Genomic DNA, 23,147 nt, shown 5'->3' on the forward strand with positions numbered 1-23,147 from the left:
TTATTTATTTATTTATTTATTAATAGAGAATGGGACCAGGAATGCGAGAGGGAGGAGGAAGTCGGGTGGGCATGGGGGTGGGAGGGTGGGTATAGTGGGAAGAATCACTATGTTCCTAAAGTTGTACTTATGAAATTTTTACTCATTAAATAAAAGGTTTCTTTTTGGGGGAAAAAAAAGAAACAATGCTGTCCAATTTAAGATTCTCCCAGGCAGTCTAATATTAAGAGTGAAGGTAGGACTTGTTTCTGGGAATTGGAATAGGCATCATTTTTCCTATTCTTTCACTAAAGACAGAAATCACGAGCATTGGGGCTAGCACTGTGGGATAACAGGTAAAGCTATAGTCTACAGTGTCAGCATCCCATATGGGCACTGGTTCAAGTCCTGGCTGCTCCATTTCTGACCCAGTTCTCTGCTATGGCCTAGGAAAGCAGTGGAAGATGGCCCAAGTCCTTGGGCCCTTGCACCCGCATGGGAGAGCTGGAAGAAGCTCCTGGCTACTGGCTTCAGATCAGTCCAGTTCCAGCAATTGCAACCAACTGGGGAATGAACCATCGGATGGAAGACCTCTCTCTCTCTCTGCCTCTACCTCTCTGTAACTCTGCCTTTCAAATACACAAAAAATAAATCTTTTTTAAAAATTAAATTAAAAGAAAAGAAATCACAAGCATTCTATATAAAACAAAAGCAATTAGCTGCTAGAAGATGAAAACAAGGCACACTGGCTCGGGATCTCAGGACCCGAGGAAAGATACAGCAAGGAGGTTCCTGGGTTTTCTTTTTGCCTTGTGTGGCCTGGACTGGAAGCTGGAGAAGACGACCGGAAACAGCAATGGTAACATACAATAAAAAAAAGTATCATGGGGCTGTTCTCTCTAGCCAAAGAACCAAGGAAAATGTAGCTTGGCATAACAAAAAATATTTAGACAATAATCGTTTTATTCCAGGCAAACACCTAAGAACCACTGCAGCCCCGTGCCCACCTCCTCCGTCGAAGGCTGTAGAAAGCCCTGTCCCCTTGCCAGGCTGTAATGAGTAGCACCTCAATGCCCTCTCCTAAACCCACTACTCAGCATGGATAGAGGCCAACAGGGAACCAGGCTGTAACAAGGCAATGCTGCTCCATTTGCACAGCACCTCTGGGGAAATCTGAGAGGAGGCCTGTGAAAATATAACCTATCTGTAAACCCAGACTCTTAGTACCCTTAAAACGACCAGGTCCAAATGGAAAATCACTCACCTTAGCAAGGAAAATCATAACTTGAATAAGAGATGAATGATGCAGGAATTATTGTAAATTATCAATAAGCGATCATAAATTCACATGAAAATGAATGAAAACCAAACATCTCAGCAAAAATCAAAGTTATACAAAGAACCAAATGGAAATTATAGATCTAAAAAACTGTACTAACTCAAAGAACAACCTCATTGGATGCACTCAACAGTACAGTGGAGGTGAGCAAGGACAGAATAATTGAACTTGATCATGGGTACAGGAATACTGCTGGGGAGAAGGAATAGTGTCTTGCGTTCTACAGCACAGAAGGACAACCAGGACAATTAAATGAATTATTTCAAAATATAAGAAAGGATTGTAAATGTTCCTAACCCAAATATATGATGCATGTCTGCAGTGACAGATATGCCAGTTGCTCTTATTATACATTGTACATGGTATCACAGTGTTATACTATACCCCAGAAACAGTAATTACCATACGCCAATTAAAAATAAATTTTAGGGGGCAGTGTTGTGGTGCAGTAGGTTAACCCATTGCCTGTGATGCTGACATCCTACGAGTGCCAGTTCAAACCCTGGCTGCTCCACTTCCAAACCAGCTCCTTGTTAATGCTCCTGGAAAAGCAGGGAAAGACAGCCCAAGTACAGGGGCCACTGACACCCAGGTAGGAGATCTGAATGCAGTTCCAGGCTCTTGGCTTCAGCCTAATTATTGTGACCTTATGGAGATTGAACCTGTGGATGGGAAAATCTCTCTCTCTCTCTTCTCTCTCTCCCCCCCTCTCTGCCTTTCAAAAAAAAACCCAAATCTTTAAATTACATATATATAACAACAACAAATGAACTTGAAGACAGATCAGTGCAATTTGCCCAACATGAATAATATTGGCAAAAGAGACTGAAGAGTATGGCAAAATAAGGACGCTGACTCACAAAGTGACAAAAATTAACATCCTATATATTCTTTCACTACTGCTGAAGAAATATGTTAACAAAATGGGAGTAAACTAATAAAACGGAAGCATATGGGCTCCAGGAGAAGACCTGAAGGGAAGCCCAAGCATGATGGAGAAAGGAAACAGCACGGTGACGGCTGGGCACCAAGTCCAGGCAGCAACAGACACTGGCTGGCCAGGTGGAAGCAAGGCTTCCAAGACATGGTGGGGCGGACATCACCCAGGACACACGGAACTCTGACAGAGGTCTGACAGGTCTGCCTTATTTACAGGGGTCCTGGAGATTTGATGGAGAAACTGAGGATGAGTTAGTGATAGACAGAGAAAACTAAAGCAAACATCATCAGCCTTGAAATACGCAATCTCTTAAAATTCAATCTATCAGCCCTTAGAACTACTTAGATCCTAATATTTTGCATTTTCCAATGTCTTCAAAAATTAATTTCAAGATACACTGAGAAGTCTCTCTCCCTCCCCAACTTATCTACCACTACACCTCTACATAACGCAACTGTATTTCAGCATTTAATTGAATCTGAGATGCAAACAATTATACGGTGAATCCTACTTTGCATACTACTTAAAATACAAGATTAAATTACAGAATAAAAAGATACCATAAATTTTAAATCTATATCGTCTTTTTTTTTTTTTTTTTTTTTTAGACAGGCAGAGTGGACAGTGAGAGAGAGACAGAGAGAAAGGTCTTCCTTTTGCCGTTGGTTCACCCTCCAATGGCCACCGTGGCCGGCGTACCGCACTGATCCGAAGGCAGGAGCCAAGTGCTTCTCCTGGTCTCCCTTGGGGTGCAGGGCCCAAGCACTTGGGCCATCCTCCACTGCACTCCCGGGCCATAGCAGAGAGCTGGCCTGGAAGAGGGGCAACCGGGACAGAATCCGGCGCCCCTACCGGGACTAGAACCCGGTATGCCGGCGCCGCTAGGCAGAGGATTAGACTATTGAGCCGTGGCACTGGCCTCTATATCGTCTTATTTTAAGGTTTTAAAAAGTTATTTCTGGGGCCGGCATGGTGGCGTAGCAGGTAAAGCCACTGCCTGCAGTGCCAGCCTCCCACATGGGCACCAACAGAGAGCATTTTAAAATGGGTAAAAAGGGGTATGGGTATTTGGCCTGGCAGCTAAGATGTCCACATCTCACTTTAGAGTATCTGCTTTTACCACATGGCTCTTGCTCTAGCTTCCTGCTAACAAAGACTCTGGGAGACAACAGTAATTGCTCAAGTAGCTGGGTTGCTGCCACTCACACAGGAGACCTGGGTTGTGTTTCCCACTCCTGGCTTCAGTCTGGCCCAGTTCTAGATGTTGCGGGTATTTGGGGAGCAAACCAGTGTATAATAGTTCTCTGTCTGGGTCTCAAAAACTAGAATAAAATGGATAAAAAGGACTGCTTTTATGACCATTTCTAGCTTTATTATATTGAGACCAGAAAATATTTTCTGGATTTTGTTTGGCTTTCCCCTAGGCGTAAGAAAGAAATGACTAGTGCATATGTTCTACAGGCACTTGAAATATCGTTAATTAACATACAAAAGTTAATAATGACAATTCAATGTTGTTACTACTTAGATTTTGTTACTTATTTGTTGTCTACTTGAGCTGGCTTGGCCTTTGGCTCTTAACCTTTACTTTCTCCTTAAAATTCTTATAAATTCCATTTTATGCAGAAGATGAACAAAGTACTTGGGTTCTTGCCATCCAAGTGGGAAACCTGGAAGGAGTGCCAGGCTCTTGGCTTGGCCTGGTCCAGCAGCCATCTGGGAGTGACCCCTGGATAGAAGATCTTTTTTCCTGTCTCTCCCTCTCTATCTAACTAGTCTTTCAAATAAATAAATAAATAAATAAATTTTTTTAAAAAGTTACTTGAAACGCAGAGAGTCAAAGAAACAGAAAAAGAAACACATAGAAAAAGACCTCTGATCCATCATTTCACTCCCCAAATACCCACAACAGCTGGGCCAGGCTGAAGATGGGAACTGGAAACTCAATCCAGGTCTCCTATGTGGGTAAAGGGACCAAACCACTTGTGCCATCATCTGCTGCCTTCCAGGGGGTTCATTATAATGCAGGAAGCTGGAATCGGGAAGTGAAGCAGGGACTCAAACCAATCCCGGTGTGGGATGCAGGTGTCTCAAGTGGTTACCTCACTGCTATGCAGAATGCCCAGTTTATTGCAGTTTTAACTTTGCTTTCAGACTTGGTGTCTTTTACTTTTATACTGACTTCTGTCAATTCATGTGCCACCTCTTTCCATTTCCCATCACTCTGGAAGTCTTTACATTTCATCTTTATGTTTTCTCTCATAGATTTGGTCTTTTCTTCAATTTAGGATGAAACAATTTATTATAAATGTCATCTGTCCCTGTCAATGTTTTTCTGGTGAGTGTTCTCTGTGAACAACACTGTATGTTTTCTTGCTCTTTTCCTACATTTACATTTTAGTTCTTCCCAGCAATGCTTTTATTAGTCATCAGTGAATGAACTGGGCTATCCCTAAAAACAGATGTTTAGTTGAGATTCTTCCTAGTTGGGTGTGGGAGCGTCGGGAGTCTGCTCCTCCAGTTATTTTTTTCATAGGCCAAATGGCTTCTTCTTTCAAGTGCCAGAGAAACAGACTAACAGCCAGAAATAAGGCCAGTGTGGATGTCTACGTGGGGCCCTACACAGACCATTTCTCTAAACCACAAGAACTCTGCGAAAGCTTCTGCTGCATCCTCATCCCAGCTTGCGCAGCTGCTGTTCTCAAAGGGACAGCCGGGCACTCACGTCGTGCTCTTCACCTCCAGCAACTACTCATTATTCTCTAGCACTGGGAAACTAAGTCCATATGCTACTTGCTTAAAACACACACACACACACACACACACTTTAAACAAGTGAAAATGAATGCGTTACATCTTTAAAATGTTCTATCAAGCTCGTGTTGGCAAGAATGTGGAGAAAATGGGAACACATATTTCATAAGGATGTAAATGGGGATAGAGACTGGAAACCAGAATTTAAATTCAACATTTACTTTGACCCAGCAATGTTAAATTCAGAATCATTTCCTAAAGAAATGTTACAAAATGGCTCAATGATTCAAGACATTACTATAGTATTATCATAGCTATGAAAAAAAAAAAAAACTTGAGTGTTAATTAGCTAATGGCTAATTACAACACCAATGCATCTAGACACATCACACTGTATAGTAGTTTCCTTCTCTGGCTCTTCATTTTCCTGACCACTTAAGATGCTATACCCTAAGGCATATACATTGCACAATTCCTACTCTCTACTTATCCTCTATTTCACTCTCATGGTTTTAAAGAACATATATTATACAATCCCCAAATCTGTTATCACCAGCATGGACCTCTATCTTCTATTCTAAAATTCTATTACAATTGAATTCTATATCCAACCATCTATTTGACATCTACACTGGGGTTTTCAAGCACTTACATACTACGACAGTAACATTAAAAAAAAAACGAACTTGTTTTCTCCCTGCTACATGCTTCCTCATTTTGGAAAGGTTAATTCCTTATGTTTGGGGACAGCACTGTGGCGTAGCGGTAAAGCCACAGCCTGCAGTACCTGCATCCCACATGGGCACTGGTTCGAGTCCTGGCTACTCCGCTTCCAATCCAGCTCTCTGCTGTGCCCTGGGAAAGCAGTAGAAGATGGCCCTAGTCCTTGGGCCCCTGCACCTGCATGGGAGCTCCAGAAGATGCTCCTAGCTCCTGGTTCCTGGTTCAGATTTGTGCAGCTCCAGACATCTGGGGAGTGAACCAGCGGATGGAAGACCTCTATCTCTCTGCCTCTGCCTCTCTATAACTCTGCCTTTCAAATAAATAAATAAATCTTTAAAAAAAATTCCTTATGTTTAGCTGGTCAGGCAAAATCTCGACATTATCATTGCTTTTTCTCCACTCTATCATAAAATTGCCAGGTCTACTTTCGAAACAGATCCAGAATCTAAATACTTATTAAGACTTTCACTATCTTCCATGCAGGTCCAAGCCACGAAGGCAGTCCAAGGTTCTATCATCCCTTACTTGGTTTCCTGCTTCCATACTTGCCCTCCTGCCACTTATTTTCAACAAAGAAGCCACAGTGATCCTTATAAAACTTATACCACGGGGCCAGCACTGTAGTGCAGCAGGTTAAGCCACTGTCTGCAGCACTAGCATCCCATGTGTGTGCTGGTTCGAGTCCTTGCTGTTCCACTTCTCATCCAGCTCTCTGCTGATATGCCTGGGAAGGCAGTGGAGGATGGCCCAAGTGCATGAGCCCCTGCACTCACATGGGAGACCTGAAGGAGACTCCTGGCTCTGGACTGGCCCAGGCCCAGTCATTGAAGTCATCTGGGTGTGAACTAGCAAACAGAAGATCTCTCTCCCTCTCTCTCTCTGTATTTCTAACTTATAAGTAAATCAGTCTTAAAAAAAAAAAATCACTCCTATGCCTTAACCCTCCAATGGCTACCTTACTCACAATAAGATCCAAATCCTTCTGAATGGCCCACAAAGTTCTAAATAATTAATTACTCAATGGCATCTCTAAACTATCTATACAACTCCACCCCTTACTCTAGGCCACCTCCTTTGCTACCCCTGTACTGTCCTAATATACAGGGAGTCTTCACTTTCCATGATGCTGATGGGTATTAATTCCTCATAAACAGTTCACATACTGTAACCGTGGGTTCCATGTCCTTGGCTTCTGCATCTACAGATTCAACCTACCATGGATCGAAAATATTCGCAAAAAAAATATGCAGTATTGGAGTACAGCAGTTCAAATCGTTGCCTGCAATGCTGGTATCCCATACCAGAGCACTAATTTGAGTCCCGGCTACTCTGCTTCCAATCTAGCTCCTTGCTGATACACTTGGAAAAGCAGAAAATGGCCCAAGTGGTTCGGCCCCTGCCACCCCCACGAGAGATCAGGATGGAGTTCCTGGTTCCTGGCTTCAGCCTGGCCTAGCCCTGCTGTTGTGGCCATCTGGGAAGAGGACCAGTGGAAGGATGATTTATTTCTCTGTCTCTCTCACTCTCTGTCACTCTGCCTTTCAAAAAAATACAAAAAATATAAGGAAAAAAAAAGTCTATGTATTTATTTGTCCCAAATACATAGACTTGTCTTCTTGCCACTAGTACCTAAACAATACAGTATAACAACTATCTACATAGCATTTACATTGCATTAGGCAGTGTAAGAAATCCAGAGATGACTTAAAATGTATGACAGGATATATGTAGATTATATGCAAATATTATACTGTTTTACATAAGGGACTTGAGCACCCATGGATCTGTTGGGAGTTGGGGAACCATTCCTCCATGGAAACCTAGGGACAACTGTATACATTTAGCTACACTGCACCCAGTCCTCAACAACACTGTTCATATTTCAGCAGCCACTATATAAGTAACTGCATAAAGTACAAACTTTGCTGCTAGTTTTACAGTTCCCAAATAACTAACAGTGAACAGGTATGCATCAGGGACACTGATTTACCACATGACTTCTTTTCAAGTCTGTATACCAGACAGTTCACAAAAACGACAAAGCATCATACTGTGTTTATTCTCATTTCTCAATGATAAATTTATGTAAAACTTTACAAAAGTGAAAGAGTGGAAAAGAGAACTGGCCAAAAAAGATGAAAATGCAGCAAAAAAAAAAAAAAAAACATGATTGACTCTGGAAATAAAGTCAGATATGACTTGGGACTGACATTGAGCTTAGCTGCCGAGTTGCCTACTGCCCATACAGCGAAGAACACCTGGGTTCAATACATGAACACTGGCTCTTGACCCCAGCTTCCTGCTAATGCAGTAATGTAAGGCAGTGGTGATAACTCAAGTAATTAGGTTCCTGCCACCCACATCACTGGTTTGGATGGAGTTCTGAGCTCATGGCTTTGGCTTGGCCCAGTCCTGGCTGTTGCAAGAATCTGGGGAGATGAACTAGCAGATAGAAGCGCTCTATTTACCTGTGTGTGTGTGTGTGTGTGTGTGTGTGTGTGTGTGTGTATTTGTCTCCCCAAACAAATTAGTTTTAAAAAACTAGATTTAATGGGGCCAGCCCTTTGTGTGTAGCCAGTAAACAGCCACTTGCAACGTTAACATAACATATTGGTGCCAGTTCAAGCCTTGGCTGCTCCACTTTTGATTCAACTCCCCTGGAGACCCAAATGAAGCTCCTGGCTTTGGCCTGACCCAGCCTGGGCCATTGTGGCCATTTGAGGAGTGAACCAGCGGATGGAAGACCTCTCTCTATCTCTGCCTCTCCCTCTCTGTAATTCTAACTTTCAAATAAATTTAAGAAAAAAGAAAAAAAAAAAACTAGATATGAGTAGAAAATTTGAAAATGATCCAGTAAAGCAAAGGAATGACAAGACCTCAGCTCGTACAAACCTACAGTATGGATCACAATGATAAAGTCCAATGAATATAAAAGAGAAGGCAAAGTACTTTAATATCCTCTTTTAAATTGCACTAGGAACAGCAAGCCACTTACGGTGAAATGGAGGGCCTTCTTCTATTTTGAAGAGAGTTATAATTTAAAAAAATCAATCATTCAAGGCCAAACTGTTAAGATGCCATCCTGTAAGAAAGTAATTACACTACTGCCAGCAAATGTTGGACTCATCACTTCAGAAGTCCGTATCAATAAAACTAACTGGTGAAGCTGCCAGCACAAAGATGATGCTATGAAATTGGCAGCCAGAGTCCAAACAGTAGTGAAAGCCAGAAGTTATGATAAAAATGGATGAGGATGTCCCCAGAAGAGATACTAGCAAAAATCTTCACATTATAGGAACTCTTGGAGAAACTTCACAACATTGAAAAATGTAAAGGTCAAATGTTGACAATAGATCTAACCTTAAAAAGCAATATGACAATTTGCCAAGGCTTAAAAGGTTTCTTACTCTGTGGAGGCTGGCACTGTGGCACAGTGGGTTAAAGCCCTGGCCTGCAACGCCAGCATCCCATATGGTGCCAATTGGAGTCCTGGCTGCTCCACTTCTGATCCAACTCCCTGCTAATGTGCCTGGGAAAACAGCAGAGGATGGCCCGAGTCTTTGGGTCCCTGCACCCACATGGAGACCCGGAGGAAGCTTCTGGCTCCTGGCTTCAGATCAGCTCAGCTCTGGCAGTTGTGATCATCTGGGGAGTGAACCAGTGGATGGAAGACCTCTCTCTATCTCTACCTCTCACTGTAACTCTTACAAATAAATAGAATAAATCCTTAATAAATAAATAAATAAATAAAAGGTTTCTTACTCTGTCTGGTAAACACACAATGGGAGGAAGATGGTGCTGGTGCTGTGGAGCCGCAGGTGTCTGGCATCCCGTATCAGAGCAGCAGCTCGAGTTCTGGCTGCTCTGCTTTCCCAGCTAGCTTCGTGCTAATGTGCCTGGGAAGGCAGCAAAAGATGGCTCCAAGTTCTCAGGCCCTGACACCCACATGAAGACCATGAAGACCATGACGGACACCCACTTGAAGACCAGGATAAGAGTTCCTGCCTACTGATTTTGGGCTCCCCCAGCTCTGGCTAATTGTGGCCATCTGGAGAGCAAACCAGCAGATGGAAGATACTCCTCTCTCTCTGTCACTCTGCCTTTCAAATAAATAAATAAAATAAAACAAAAAAGAATCAGTTGGAAGGTAAGTATTGTTTCAACCACCCTGTGTTTCTGTTTTAAATTACAGTGTACTGGGCTGGCGCCGTGGCTCACTAAGCTAATCCTCCGCCTTGCGGCGCCGGCACACCGGGTTCTAGTCCCGGTCGGGGCGCCGGATTCTGTCCCGGTTGCCCCTCTTCCAGGCCAGCTCTCTGCTGTGGCCCGGGAGTACAGTGGAGGATGGCCCAAGTGCTTGGGCCCTGCACCCCATGGGAGACCAGGAGAAGCACCTGGCTCCTGCCATCGGATCAGCGCGGTGCGCCAGCTGCAGCGCACCGGCCACGGCGGCCATTGGAGGGTGAACCAACGGCAAAGGAAGACCTTTCTCTCTGTCTCTCTCACTGTCCACTCTGCCTGTCCAAAAAAAAAAAAATTACAGTGTACTGAGTAAACACTAATTCAACTATCTTTTCTTCTTAATTTTATTTATCTGAGAAACTTTCCCACATTGATTTATTTCCCAAAGACCAAAACTGGGCCACGCTGAAGCTGGGAGCCAGGAACTCAGCCCAGGAGGGTGGCAGGAAAACAATTACTGTCACCTCCCAGGGTCCACAGCAGCAGGAAGTTGGAGTTAGCAGCTGGAGCTGAGCTCAAACGCAGGTACCCTAATGTGGGAGACAGTGTCCACATTGCTAGGCTAAACGTCCACCCCTCACTATTCTTTTATTTCCCAATATATTGTAATCAACACTAAGTTTTTCAAAAATCTACAGGTCACAGAATAATAGTAATCATTCTTACTGATTGTTAGGATGCCTTTGCAGTTCTAGATTTAATGGTCATGTTTACATTCCTGCACTAAAGTGCACAGTTATAACTGCAAGTATTTCTGGCATCAGTACTGGTCCTGCTCTTCCTTCTGGCTAATGCATTTTTTTTTTTAAAGATTTAAAAATTTTCAAAGGCAGAGTGACACAGAGAGACGGTGAGACACAAAGACAGAAAGAAACACACACAGATAGAGAGAAGACAGAGAGAGGTCTCCTATCCACCGGTTCAGTCTCCAAATAGCCACAATGGCTGGAACCGAGCCATGCTAAAGCCAGGACACAGGAACTCCATCCAGGTCTCCCATGTGGGCAGCAGGGGTCCAAGCATTTGGGCCATCTTCTGCTACTTCCCCAAGTGCTTTAGCAGGGAGCTGGATCAGAAGCAGAGCAGCTGAGACCAGTGCTCCGAGACAGGATGCTGGATTCGTAAGCCGCAGCCTAATCTGTGCTGCAATGCCCAATTCCCTGGCTGAAACATTCTGACATGGCTTATTCCTTCATGCTATTTAACCCTCTGCTCAGCGAAGCCTTTCTTTACCTCATCAGCTCATTTACCCACCAGTTACTCATTTATATTGCTCCTTATTCCTCATATGTTTATTTCTCCACACTCACTAGAAAATAAACTTAAATGAAACAGACACTATGCGTACTAAAATGGTATCCAGTACAGACGAGGCATTTCCTAAACTTTTTCTTCCATGACATTTTATGAAGAGATCCAAATATTCTAAAGGGTAAGCTATTACTGATATTAAATAAGTAAAAAGTACAAGATACAAAACTACCTAATTAGCCAGACCCTGTTTTAATAATCTTTTTAAATAATTTATCGATCTGTCTGCACATGTACATAGAAAAAAATGTGGGGGGCTGGCAATGTAGCAGGGCAGTAGGGAAGGCCACTGCCTGCAGGGCCAGCATCCCATATGGGCACTGGTTCAAGTCCCAGCTGTGCCATTTCAAACTGAGCTCTCTGCTAACATGCCTGAGAAAGCAGCAGAAGATGACTCAAGTCCCTGGGCCCCTGGCTCAGCCCTGGCTGTTGCAGCCATTTGGGAAATGAACTAGCAGACAGATCTCTCTCTCTGTGTAACTCTTTCAAATAAATAAGTAAATCTTTAAAAAAAAAAAGTGAAAAATACTTAATAAAAATATTACAAATCAATATTATTCTGGGGAATGAGACTGACAAGGTCAGTGGGGAAGAGAACAATGATTCTGACTATGCTTTAAATATTTTTATAATTTGATCATCTTTTCCAAAACAACATTACATCTGGAATTAAACTACTGCCATAATGCCATTTTTGATAACTGCAGCAAGTGGGTGTTTACTACACAGAAGGTACTGCTCTAAATACATCATTTCATTTAAATACTTGAGAATCGTATGGGGCAGATATTATCAGTATGCCCTGATAATGGGGCTCAGTGCAGTTGAGAAATGTGTTCACGTCACATAGCTAGGAAGGACATGTGGAAAGATGCACATGAGAAAACCACGTGAAGTTGGAACTGAAGCACGAGTGATAAGGACGCTGGGTGTGCTCACCCTGCAGGCCTAGGTGACCCGGACGTACTCCGCATGGAGCTCTCCACTCGAGGACTAGCCACTTCAGGAGGCTGAGGAGGAATGAGGGTTTTCCGAACTGCCATTCTGAAAGAGATGAGACAAACACTGAAATAGCAGTCTGAGGGCATGAAAGGATAAGTACAAGGCCAGCGTTTACGAGGCAGATTCATGACAACATAAAAGCACTACACCAATGAGGTATTTTTAAGTGCATAACACAGAGATATTATCGAAAAAGCCAAATAGTACTAAAAGGCTTTCAACAAAATACAGCAGGTCCCTATCTCATCCCTCCCCACTCCCTGCCAGGAAGCGAAACAGACAAAGCCAAGTTTCTTCAACAAATAAACTGCAAGAAAAAGTGACATGGAAGAAAGCTATATACAAGAATCTTAAGAGTCACGCTGACTAAAGACATCACTGGAAAATTGGAAGAAATATATATATATATGTGTGTGTATATATATATATATATATCTGGTAGAAGGAGTAGGTGGGTGGTTGGGCACACAGATAATACAAAATTGGTTGTAAACAAACAAACTGATAATTGAAGTACAAAGTCATATGTTCTAAGTTTTACTATGTTTAAAATTTTCATGATAAAAGGTAAAGAAAAACCAAAGACGACCACCTCTTGGCCACCTTCCTCCTATCCTCACAAAATCACAAGAAAATCAAAACAAAGAAAAAAGCTTAATGATATATACCACTAATAGAGAGTGCCAGGGGTAGGTAAGTATCCTACTGGTCAAGATGACTACATCTCACATCAAAGCACCTGGGTTCAATTCCTGGCTCCAGCTCCTAATGTCAGCTTCCTACTAATGTGTGCCCTGGGAAGCAGCAGGTGCTGGCTCAAGTAGTTGGGTCCTTGCTACCCTTGTGGGAGACCTGGATGAGTTTCTAGCTTTGGCATTCAGGGAACAAAGCAGCATATGGAAGCACTCTCTCTCTGCCTCTCAAAGAAGAAAATAAAAAAAAGATTGCCAGTAAAAAGTGTTGATGAGTGATGCCCACATCTGGGAGAGGGCAAATGGATATAACCACTTGGAAATACCACAGGTACTTAATCTACCCGAGTTGAAATTAAGCACAATCTATAACCCAGCAAATCCCTTCCTCAGTATATATTAGAAACACATTTATATATGAATTAAAAGCAATGTACAAAAACATTCAGGATGACATCACTAGGCAGAACCTGGAAACAAGCAAAATAACCATGAATAAAGTACAGTACTGTTATATAATAGTATTTTATGTAGCAATGAAAAAAACTGCAATCACTTGCAGTGATGGTTGGATGAATGACACTAAAAACAAGTGGAAGAAGTCAGAAGAACACAAAAGTACACACACAATACTGCATAGGATTCTCCATGCAATCAAAACCTAGGCTGGCTATCTAGTTACCTTCTGAAGAAAGTGCTGGGGGTGGCACAGTATGTGTATAGGTTTAAGATTCCACCTGTGGCACTAGCATCCTATATGGGTCCCAGTTTGAGTCCCAGCTGCTCCACCAACAATCCAGCTCCCTGCTGATGGCCTGAGAAAGCAACAGAGGATGGCCCACATGCTTGGACCTCTGCAACCATGTGGGAGACCCAGAAAAAGCTTCTGGCTTTGGATTGGCACAGCTCCAGCCATTGCAGGAGTGAACCAGTGGATGGGCGACATTTCTGTCTCTCCCTAACTCTACGGACGGATGGACGGACGGACGGACAGACGGACTGACTGACTGACTGACGGAAGGGAGAGAGGGAGGGAGGGAGGGAGGGAGGGAGGGAGGGAGGGAGGGAGGGAGGGAGCGGGAGGAAAGGAAAGAAAAGGAAAAGGAAAAGAAAAGTGCTGGTCATGTTCTTAACCCACGTGGTGGTTGGGAATTGTGATTTCACACCCAGGAATTAGGCTGTACATGCAGCTGTTATCTGTGTTGATTTCCACTCTTCAATGTTTTTTTAAAGATACAGAATGGCAGAATTGGAGATAGCAAACAGACAACTCCTTTATTTACTTTGCAAAAGACAGCAAAAGCGGCACACACGGATGGTGGAGAGTACATGGTAGAGCAAAGTGGTGTTTATAATTCTTCTGTGAATTATCCAGGAGCAAGAACAACAATAGAGGGGAAAGAGGGAGAAGAGCAAGAGCAATGATCTGGAGTCAGCAAGAGAGGAGGAGGAGGTGGGTGCTTTGGGGAGGAGCCCCGAGAGCTGTCCTAGAGAGATGGGGAAGGGGAGCAGCGAGTGGACACTGAGGATGGCGGGTAAGCAGACTGATAGCTGCAGTCTGTGGAAATTCTCTTTTTATTTTCTCAAATTCATCAGTTACGAGGGAAGACTGGAGAGGAGAGGAGGCCTGTAATTTTTGATAGGAAGAAACACAAAATAGCTGTTCAGGAAAGTGGAATGAGAAAGCATACTTGGTGGCTCACCCTAAGGTCCCAGCAGAGGTTTCCGAGGCTGAGCAAGGCCAGTCAGCATGGTGGTTTTCCTTGCCACAACCTCAGCACATGTGCCAGTCACACATGAGGCAGAAAGTTGGATTTAATTTGGTCTTGACAAAGCAAAAAGAGGTGGAAGGAACCACAGGTTGTATGCCAGGAAATGATGTTAAGTGACCACAGTTCAAATAAGGGTGGGAGAGAAAGGACCCAAAAGGACTGATCGAACATAAGCAAACAGGTGGCTGGAGCAGTGGATTAAGGCTCCCAATGGGGCCGTTCACATAGGGTTACTGTGGGGAGGGAGGCGGGAAGTGATACGTGGGCTACGGGACACGGGAGCACAAGAAGAGGTCCAGCAAGGCCGCTGGACTTGGGTGCTGCTGAAGCCAACGCCGTGTGTTCTCCACTCAGGGAGCAAGCAGGGAGGAGCACTCAAGCACCTGGGGGTCAGGGAGCTGGAAAATCATCTTTGGGAAAAATCAAGCTTCAATCTGGTCAAGTCTCGAGACCTGCCCTGTCCAACATGGGAGCCACTGGCACCACTCAGCACCTGAAATGTGGCAGGGGGAACTGAGGAACATTTTCAACATTACAGCATTTCAATTAATTGGAATTTTAAAATGGATACTCACTCAGTTACTGGAAAACTTTCCATGTTCCCAGAATAACTTGACTATGTAAAACTACTTTTTTAACTGTCAACTGTATGAAATTTAATTACAGATCAAAGACTTTGGTAAAAATGGCAATGAGGCACGACCAGGACAGTCTCCCCACTCCAAGTTAAGAAACAGGAGGTGGCGGGCGCCGCGGCTCAATAGGCTAATCCTCAGCCTAGCGGCGCCGGCACACCGGGTTCTAGTCCTGGTCAGGACGCTGGATTCTTTCCCAGTTGCCCCTCTTCCAGGCCAGCTCTCTGCTGTGGCCCGGGAAGGCAGTGGAGGATGGCCCAAGTGCTTGGGCCCTGCACCCCATGGGAGACCAGGAGAAGCACCTGGCTCCTGCCTTCGGATCAGCGTGGTGCGCTGGCCGCAGCGTGCCGGCCGCAGCGGCCATTGGAGGGTGAACCAACAACAAAAGAAAGACCTTTCTCTCTGTCGCTCTCTCTCTCTCTCACTGTCCACTCTGCCTGTCAAAAAAAAAAAAAAAAAAGAAGAAGAAAGAAAGAAAGAAAAGAAACAGGAGGTAGAAGATAGGCAGCCACCACTGTGGAGAGCTGCAGGGGAAGTGGAGTCCCTGAGGAAGGGGCAGGTGTGAAGCAAGATGGCCTGGATAAGGAAGCGATAAAGGCACAGGTGACCCCTGTGATGACAGATGGAGTAACACAGGGCAGAGCAAAGGGGCTTTGAGAGATGAAGGAGTGTGGGCAAAGGCGGCGCCTCTGTCTCCACTGCTGCAATTTTCATAATCAGGAAATTCATGCGCGTCGGTGTGGGTCATTTTCTGTGGATTACTTTGTGACTGACCCTTCCTTCTCCCAACACTCTGGCTGAACCCCTATTATCTGGAGGCTAGATCCCCTGAACTGCTTCTTTGTCTTATCATTTTTTCTACTTTGTCTTTTTGGTTCAGTTTTGAGACGTCTTTATCTTCCAGCTCTTCTACTGAGTGTTAATTTCTGGCATCAAACGTCACAATTCAGGACACGTGCTTCAGCCCTCTGAACGCTCCTTTGTATGGCACTGTGTTCTGGTTTCAGGGATGCAAGTTTTTCTTTCTGAAGCTACTACTGGCATCCTCAAGCATCAATTCAAATTCAGTTTTTGTTTGTGTTTGTCCACTTGTTTTCAGTTTTATTTTCCCTACCTGGCCACTGTGTCTTGCCACATCCTATCCTGGGTATGTTTACTGTAGCTCCTGTTATCTTCGAGTGAGGGGGAACCCTCGGAAACCTCGCTTCTCCTGGTTCTGCTCGCACCTGGGCGTGGGGGATTGAAGAGCTGGCTGGAAGCACTGGGCTTTACTACCAGGAGGCTTACTGAAGGGTGATCTCACCTCTGTTCAAAGGGAAACCTTAGTGTATCTTTTTATTTATTCACTTTATTTAAAAGGTGGAGAGACTGGGAGGGAAAGACGGAGGGAATGGGAGAAAGATCTCCAATCCATTGGTTCACTCCCCAGGTGTTGGTAACAGCCAGGGCTGGGCCAGGCTGAAGCTAAGAGCCAGGAATTCAATACAGGTTTCCCACATGGGTGGCAGGAACCCACCTACCTGAGCCATCATGTGCTCCCTCCAGAGTGGGCAGTAGCAGCAAGCTGGAATCAGAAGTGAAGCTGGGACCCGAACCCGGGCACTCTGATGTAGGATGCAGACATCCCACGTGGCGCCTTAAAAGCTACGCCAAATGCCTTCACCCGTCAGTATCTTTAGAGCGTCCCACCTGGGCTGGACAGACTGCTCAGAAGGAAAGTAGTCTTTACTTTCTATTTAGATAGTCAAATCCAAATGCCCAGGTTCTGTCAGCTAAAAAGGGAAGCAGACGGGAAATCTCAGCATTCCATACATGGCTGATGACTCAATCTATTTTTACAAAAATACTTGTGCCCTAAGCTGTGCTGGTTGATCCTAGTGGGCAATCTACAGTGTTTAAAACTCCAGCCTTGGGGCCGGCACTGTGGCACAGTGCGTTAAAGCCCTAGCCTGAAGCGCCAGCATGCCATATGGGCACCGGTTCTAGTCCTGGCTGCCCCACTTCTGATCCAGCTCTCTGCTATGGCCTGGGAAAGCAGTAGAAGATGGCCCAAGTCCTTGGGCACCTGCACCCATGTAGGAGACCTGGAAGAAGCTCCTGGCTCCTTACTTCAGATTGGCACAGCTCCAGCCATTGTGGCCAATTGGGGAGTGAACCATCAGATGGAAGACCTCTCTCTCTCTCTCTTTCTGCCTCTCCTCTCTCTGTGTAACTCTTTCAAATAAATAAATAAATCTTAAAAAAAAAAAAAAAAATCCAGCCTCCTGCAGTACATCCCATGGTATGGGTAGGGAAGAGGCTCCAGGATCTGGGTTCTACCCACTTATCAAACAGATTTTAGTCTACTCTCCTTAAAAGAGCAGATGCCTTCCTTCACCCCCATTTCTACCCGTTCTTGGTCTTTCTGAAGATTCGGCAATTCAGATGAGAATGGTTCCCAGGTTTCTGCTACGTAGGAGTAGCGGTCTGCTTCCTGACAGCCGAGGGGGCATCACCTGCCTATGTGCTTGCTACCTCAAGTGCTGCTGCTGGTGCTTCCTCTTCTGCTCTTGTCGTCCTCAATTCTGCCCTCTCAAACATGCCTGGTCATCTCCCAGTCCAGAAGGTTTATACCCAGCAGCACAGCATGTGAAGTCCCCTTTGTCCCACTAAGTGAGAGGCCGAGTTGGCAACACAAAACCATGCCTGCCACTCAATGTGAGTCAACCCAGAGTGCTGAAAGATGAGATAACATACACAGTACACATTAACGTAATTATGTAGAAAAGCCTTACAAAGTAATTATTAGCTACTTTAATGGTCATTGTTTTAAACAGTGTCCATTAGACACTTAGAAACTGATACCTCTCTGACCTGATCATCTTAACATCCTATGGGCTGAGCTGAGCAAGGTTCTACTTAATAACTCTGTGGTCAGCTTTCTGCCAGCATTGGGTAGGAGCACTTGCTGTTTGTACCAGTTACATCCAGGACCAGAGGTGTCACTTGCCAGCACCCGGTTTACTTACCCATCGGTAGCAGGCTTCTTCCGGAGTATGCTTGGCCGGGGTGACGAGCCCTGGGCTGGAGCGTTGGTGCTGGCACTCTGACTGTGGGTCTGCACCACGGTTGTTGCTGCTGGAGCAGCACTGAATGGATTGCTAATAGGGTTGGCTACAATTGTGGCTCCATCTGCCAAGACCACTGCTGGAAAAAGACAAGAAGGCAGGAGAGAACAACCAGGAGAGAGACAGAGAAGAAACGTCACTAAAATGTCATTAAGACATAACAAAATGATTAGACCACTTGCATTAGGTAAGTATCCAACTTCAGGAAACGGCACAGGAGAACAGTGTGTATCTGTCTGAAAGCAGATGGCACAGTGGGAGGTTTCTAAGTACTGATGAACATGATCAATTCCACTATGTCCACTTCATAATCACAGTCACTACTGAATGAGAAAAGATACACAAAGCAGTACACAGACTATCTAACATAGTATCTCACTCTATTAGGTACCTTTACATTTTTACTTATATGATTCTTGTCATTCTTTAATTCTAAGAAATTTTTAATTTGGGAGGTCAGTGTTGTAGGTGCACTGGGATAAGCCATGGTTTGCAATGCCAGCACCCCATATTAGAACATGGCGCCACGGCTCAATAGGCTAATCCTCCGCCTTGCGGCGCCGGCACACCGGGTTCTAGTCCCGGTTGGGGCACCAGATTCTGTCCCGGTTGCCCCTCTTCCAGGCCAGCTCTCTGATGTGGCCAGGGAGTGCAGTGGAGGATGGCCCAGGTGCTTGGGCCCTGCACCCCATGGGAGACCAGGAGAAGCACCTGGCTCCTGCCTTCGGATCAGCATGGTGCGCTGGCTGCAGCGTGCCGGCCGCAGCAGCCATTGGAGGGTGAACCAATGGCAAAAGAAGACTTTTCTCTCTCTCACTGTCACAAAAAAAAAAAAGAACATCAGTCTAAATTCTGGCTGCTCTGCTTCTGATTCTGATCCCTACTAATACACCAGGGAAGCTAGCAGCAGATGGTCCAAGTACTTGGGTCCCTGCCAATTATGCAGGAAACTGGGATGGAGCTCCTGGCTTCTGGCTCTGGCCTGGCCCAGCCCTGGCTGTTGTGGACATTTGGGGAGTGAACCAGCAGTTGGAAGATCCCTCTTTCTCTTGCTCTGCCTTTCAAATGAATAAATATTTTAAAATTTTATTTTGGGGGCCAGCATCAAGGTGTAGTGGGTTAAGCTGCCACCAGCAGCACTGGCATCCCATGTGGGTGCTGATTCAAGTCCTGGCTTCTCCACTCTTGATCCAGCTCCCTGCTAATAGCCTGGGAATGAAGTGGAGGATGGCTCAAGTCCTTGGTCCCATGTACCCATGTGGGAGACCTGGAAGAAGCTCCAGCCTGGCCTAGCCCCGGCAATTGAGGTCATTTGGGGAGTGAACCAGTGGATAGAAGAGCTCTCTTTCTCTGTTGCTCTTTCAAGTAAATATTTACAAAATTTTATTTTTGGGGCCAGTGTTAAGGTTTAGCAGGTTAAGTGACCACCTACAACACTGGCAACCCATATGGGTGCTGGTTCGAGTCCCGGCTGCTCCACTTCTGATCCACCTCCCTTCTAATAGCCTGGGAAAGAAGCAGAGGATGGCCCAAGTCCTTGGTCCTCTGTACCCATGAGGGAGATCTGGAAGAAGCTCCTGGTTCCTGACTTCAGCCTGGCCCAGGCCCAGCCACTGAGGTCATTTGGGGAGTGAACAAGTAGATGGAAAAGCCTTCCCTCTCTCTATGTAACTCTGCCTTTCAAATAAAATAAAATAAATCTTAAAAAATTTTTTTTACCTTTTACTGACACATGAAAATTGAATATACATAGTAAGATATACCATGTGATAGTTCAAATCATGTAATGTTCAAATCAGGGCCCTGAGTTATTATTCCTTTATGGTGAAAAATTTCAAAATCCTTTCCTCAACAGCTGTTTTTTTTTTCTTTTTGTAAAATATCCAGTACACTTTTACCATTTATAATAATGTTATCACCTTTATCCCCATTTTTAAAACTTTATATACTTACTTATTTATCTGAGAAGCAGATACAAAAAAACAGAAAGAAACATGGCATGCTCTCCCATGCCTGCAATGGCCTTGGCCTGGGAGCCAAAGCCAGGAGCAAGGAAACCAATCCAGGTCTCCCACATGGTATGGCAGGAACCCAAGCACCTGAGCTACCACTGCAGCCTCCCAGGGTCTGCATTACCAGGAAACTGGAGTCGGGAGTGAAGCCAGGAACGGAACCCAGGCACTCTGATGAGGAATGGGGTTGTCTTAACCAGTATCTTGACTGCTAGGCCAAATGCCCACTGCCACAATGATAACTAAGATTAATATTCCATCTGATAAAGTCTTTTAACTACATCAGAAAAACAGCTAATCAATATTCCATTCACAGTGATTTATTCCATTTTCCAAAATGCCTATTCCACTAGTATTGTTTTTTTCAGATTTATTTACTTATTTGAAAGGCAGAATGACAGAGAGACCTTCCATCAAGTGGTTCATCCTTCAAATGGCTGCAACTGCCGGAGCTGAGTCAGGCCAAACCCAGAAGCCTGGAATTCCATCTGGGTCTCCAAGTTGGCAGGGGCTCAAGTACTTGGGTCATCATTTGTTGTCTTCCCAGGCACATTAGCAGGAAGCTAGACTGGAAGCAGAGGAGCTGGGATTTGAACCAGCACTCTGATATGGGATACAGGCATTGCCAAGTGATGCCTTAACCTGCTCTGCCACAATATCCACCCTTGTATCTCTTTTTAAATGCACTGACATCATTAGCTAACATGAGGATAAGATTTCACACTTTACATATAACTCTGAAGATCTAAGATGAATGAGAACACTACTTGTAAGGTGAATCTGCCCCATAAACTAAGAGATTTTTATGGAATGCTTCTCATTATTGAGCAAACATTTATATCTGTTTATATATGTTAGTCTGAATGTTTACAATGTCCCTGACGCTAAGTTCTAAGTGACTCATGTTACAAAGAGGAAATTAAGGCCTACAGAAACTTCTCAAGACCCCAAAGTCAGCAAGCGGCAGAGCCAGATTAAAACCCAGGTTTATTTCCCTACCCTATGCCACTTTTCATACAAAAAAGTTAAAATTACCTGAGGTCTTTCCTTCAGGTTGTGGCTGCTGAGCACCCATCGGAGCAGGCTGAAGACCCTGTGTGCTAAGTGGGGTGGCTGAGTGAATGCCCTGGGTGCCAATTGGTGCAGGCTGGATCCCTGGCGTCCCAATGGGTGCTGGCTGGATGCCCTGCGTGCTGATGGGTGCTGGCTGGATCCCCTGGATATGTCGAGCATGTGACGCATCCACTGTCATCAACTGCATGGGGTTTAGGTGGACTGTAGATGCTACTCCAACACCAGTCTGAGCTGTGATGGCAGAGTTTGGAGCCTGAGCTGAAACTAAAAATGATGCAAAGTGTGATTAAAGGTACTAGTGGCACAATCTGAATGACTTTCAAATGCCCAAAGTTAGCCAAGGATCCTACAGGAAAAGAATATGCAAACTCTGAGACTTCCAGACTGCTTTTCCTGGATTAGCAAAACACTACTTCTAAGTCAGAATGGTGATAGCTAAACATAATTGCACTAAAATTGAAAACACATAACAGTATCTCACAAAACAACAGAAGATTCCTAAGAGTATAGCTCTATCCATTCTACCTGTATACAAGTTTAAGAACTAACAAATATTATTTACATGATAATCCGCAGGGTGGGATAAAACTATGCAACTATTACCAACACTACCTTTTCATATGATCTTTTCAAAGATCATCAACATGGTGATTTAAGCCCTTATACAACCTTCAGATATGTTAGCCTTATCTGAATCTGGAAATCTGAACCTAGAATAATTAATTCCCATACTAGAAATAAGGCCTAATCAATTTGTATCTCATTGCTAGCAAAAAATTAAAATGCAAAGTCATTTTAAAAGTGGGACTTGTTTATACCTGGATACTGTCGGATAGTGGACACCGAACTGGTAATTGGGGTATAGGTGTGTGCTGCCAGTGGATATGCAGAAGGAGGGTAAGTTGGCAAAAAGTACTGGAACTGGACAGGAACAGAAGGTCTAGGGATGGAATAGAAACAGTGTGAAACAAAGTGGTTACTGGTTCTTTGCCTTTAAATGTCCCTCCTCACACCATTCGTAACTGCCCTGAGATTCTCTCAAACCGTGTCTTCAAAACTCTTAGATCAAAGGACAGACTGTAAAAATAAAAAATAAAAAAAAATAAAAAAAAAGTGAATACAGCAAACAACCACATGTCAATAAATCTAAAAACAGATATTTTATGGATGCTTTTTGAAAAGAACATTTACATTTAACAAAACTGACTCACACAAATTCAGTAATGAAAATCTTCCGTGTTCAATTCTACAAATTGTTTTTAATGCCAAATTTTGTCAAATATATATAAAACAGATAATCCCAACCTCCTACAAATTGATTCAGAGACCAAAAAAAGAAGAAACAAAATCTAACTTATTTTTTGAGATGTGGCCTTAGCACTAAAACAGGACACAGTATGAGAAGATAATAAACAAATCTCAATTTTCACTGTACACTGACACAAAAATAACTACACAGAATTACATTAAGGATTATATAGTGGTCAGCGCTGTGGCGCAGTAGGTTAAAGCCCCGGCCTGCAGTGTCAGCATCCCATATGGACACCAGGTAAAGTCCCAGCTGC

At 44.2% G+C, this 23,147-nt stretch overlaps 1 protein-coding gene across 9 annotated transcripts in view; it reads right to left on the reverse strand.

Moving 5' to 3' along the window:
- Window positions 1–23,147, reverse strand: part of SAP130 (Sin3A associated protein 130) — an 83,452-nt gene that overhangs the window by 27,420 nt on the left and 32,885 nt on the right. For 5 of the 9 annotated variants that reach the window (XM_070071035.1, XM_008258464.4, XM_008258463.4 and 2 more), the window contains exons 12-15: window positions 22,401–22,522; window positions 21,544–21,846; window positions 18,398–18,575; window positions 12,228–12,332 (exon numbers count right to left, since the gene is read on the reverse strand). In XM_070071035.1, coding sequence (XP_069927136.1) covers window positions 12,228–12,332; window positions 18,398–18,575; window positions 21,544–21,846; window positions 22,401–22,522 — 708 coding nt within the window. The remainder of the gene's footprint in view (window positions 1–12,227; window positions 12,333–18,397; window positions 18,576–21,543; window positions 21,847–22,400; window positions 22,523–23,147) is intronic. The other 4 variants (XM_070071036.1, XM_070071034.1, XM_070071033.1 and 1 more) reach the window with 1 other exon arrangement.

This window comes from Oryctolagus cuniculus, chromosome 3 (genome assembly GCF_964237555.1).
Source record: "Oryctolagus cuniculus chromosome 3, mOryCun1.1, whole genome shotgun sequence".
In the NCBI taxonomy this organism is placed as follows: domain Eukaryota; kingdom Metazoa; phylum Chordata; class Mammalia; order Lagomorpha; family Leporidae; genus Oryctolagus; species Oryctolagus cuniculus.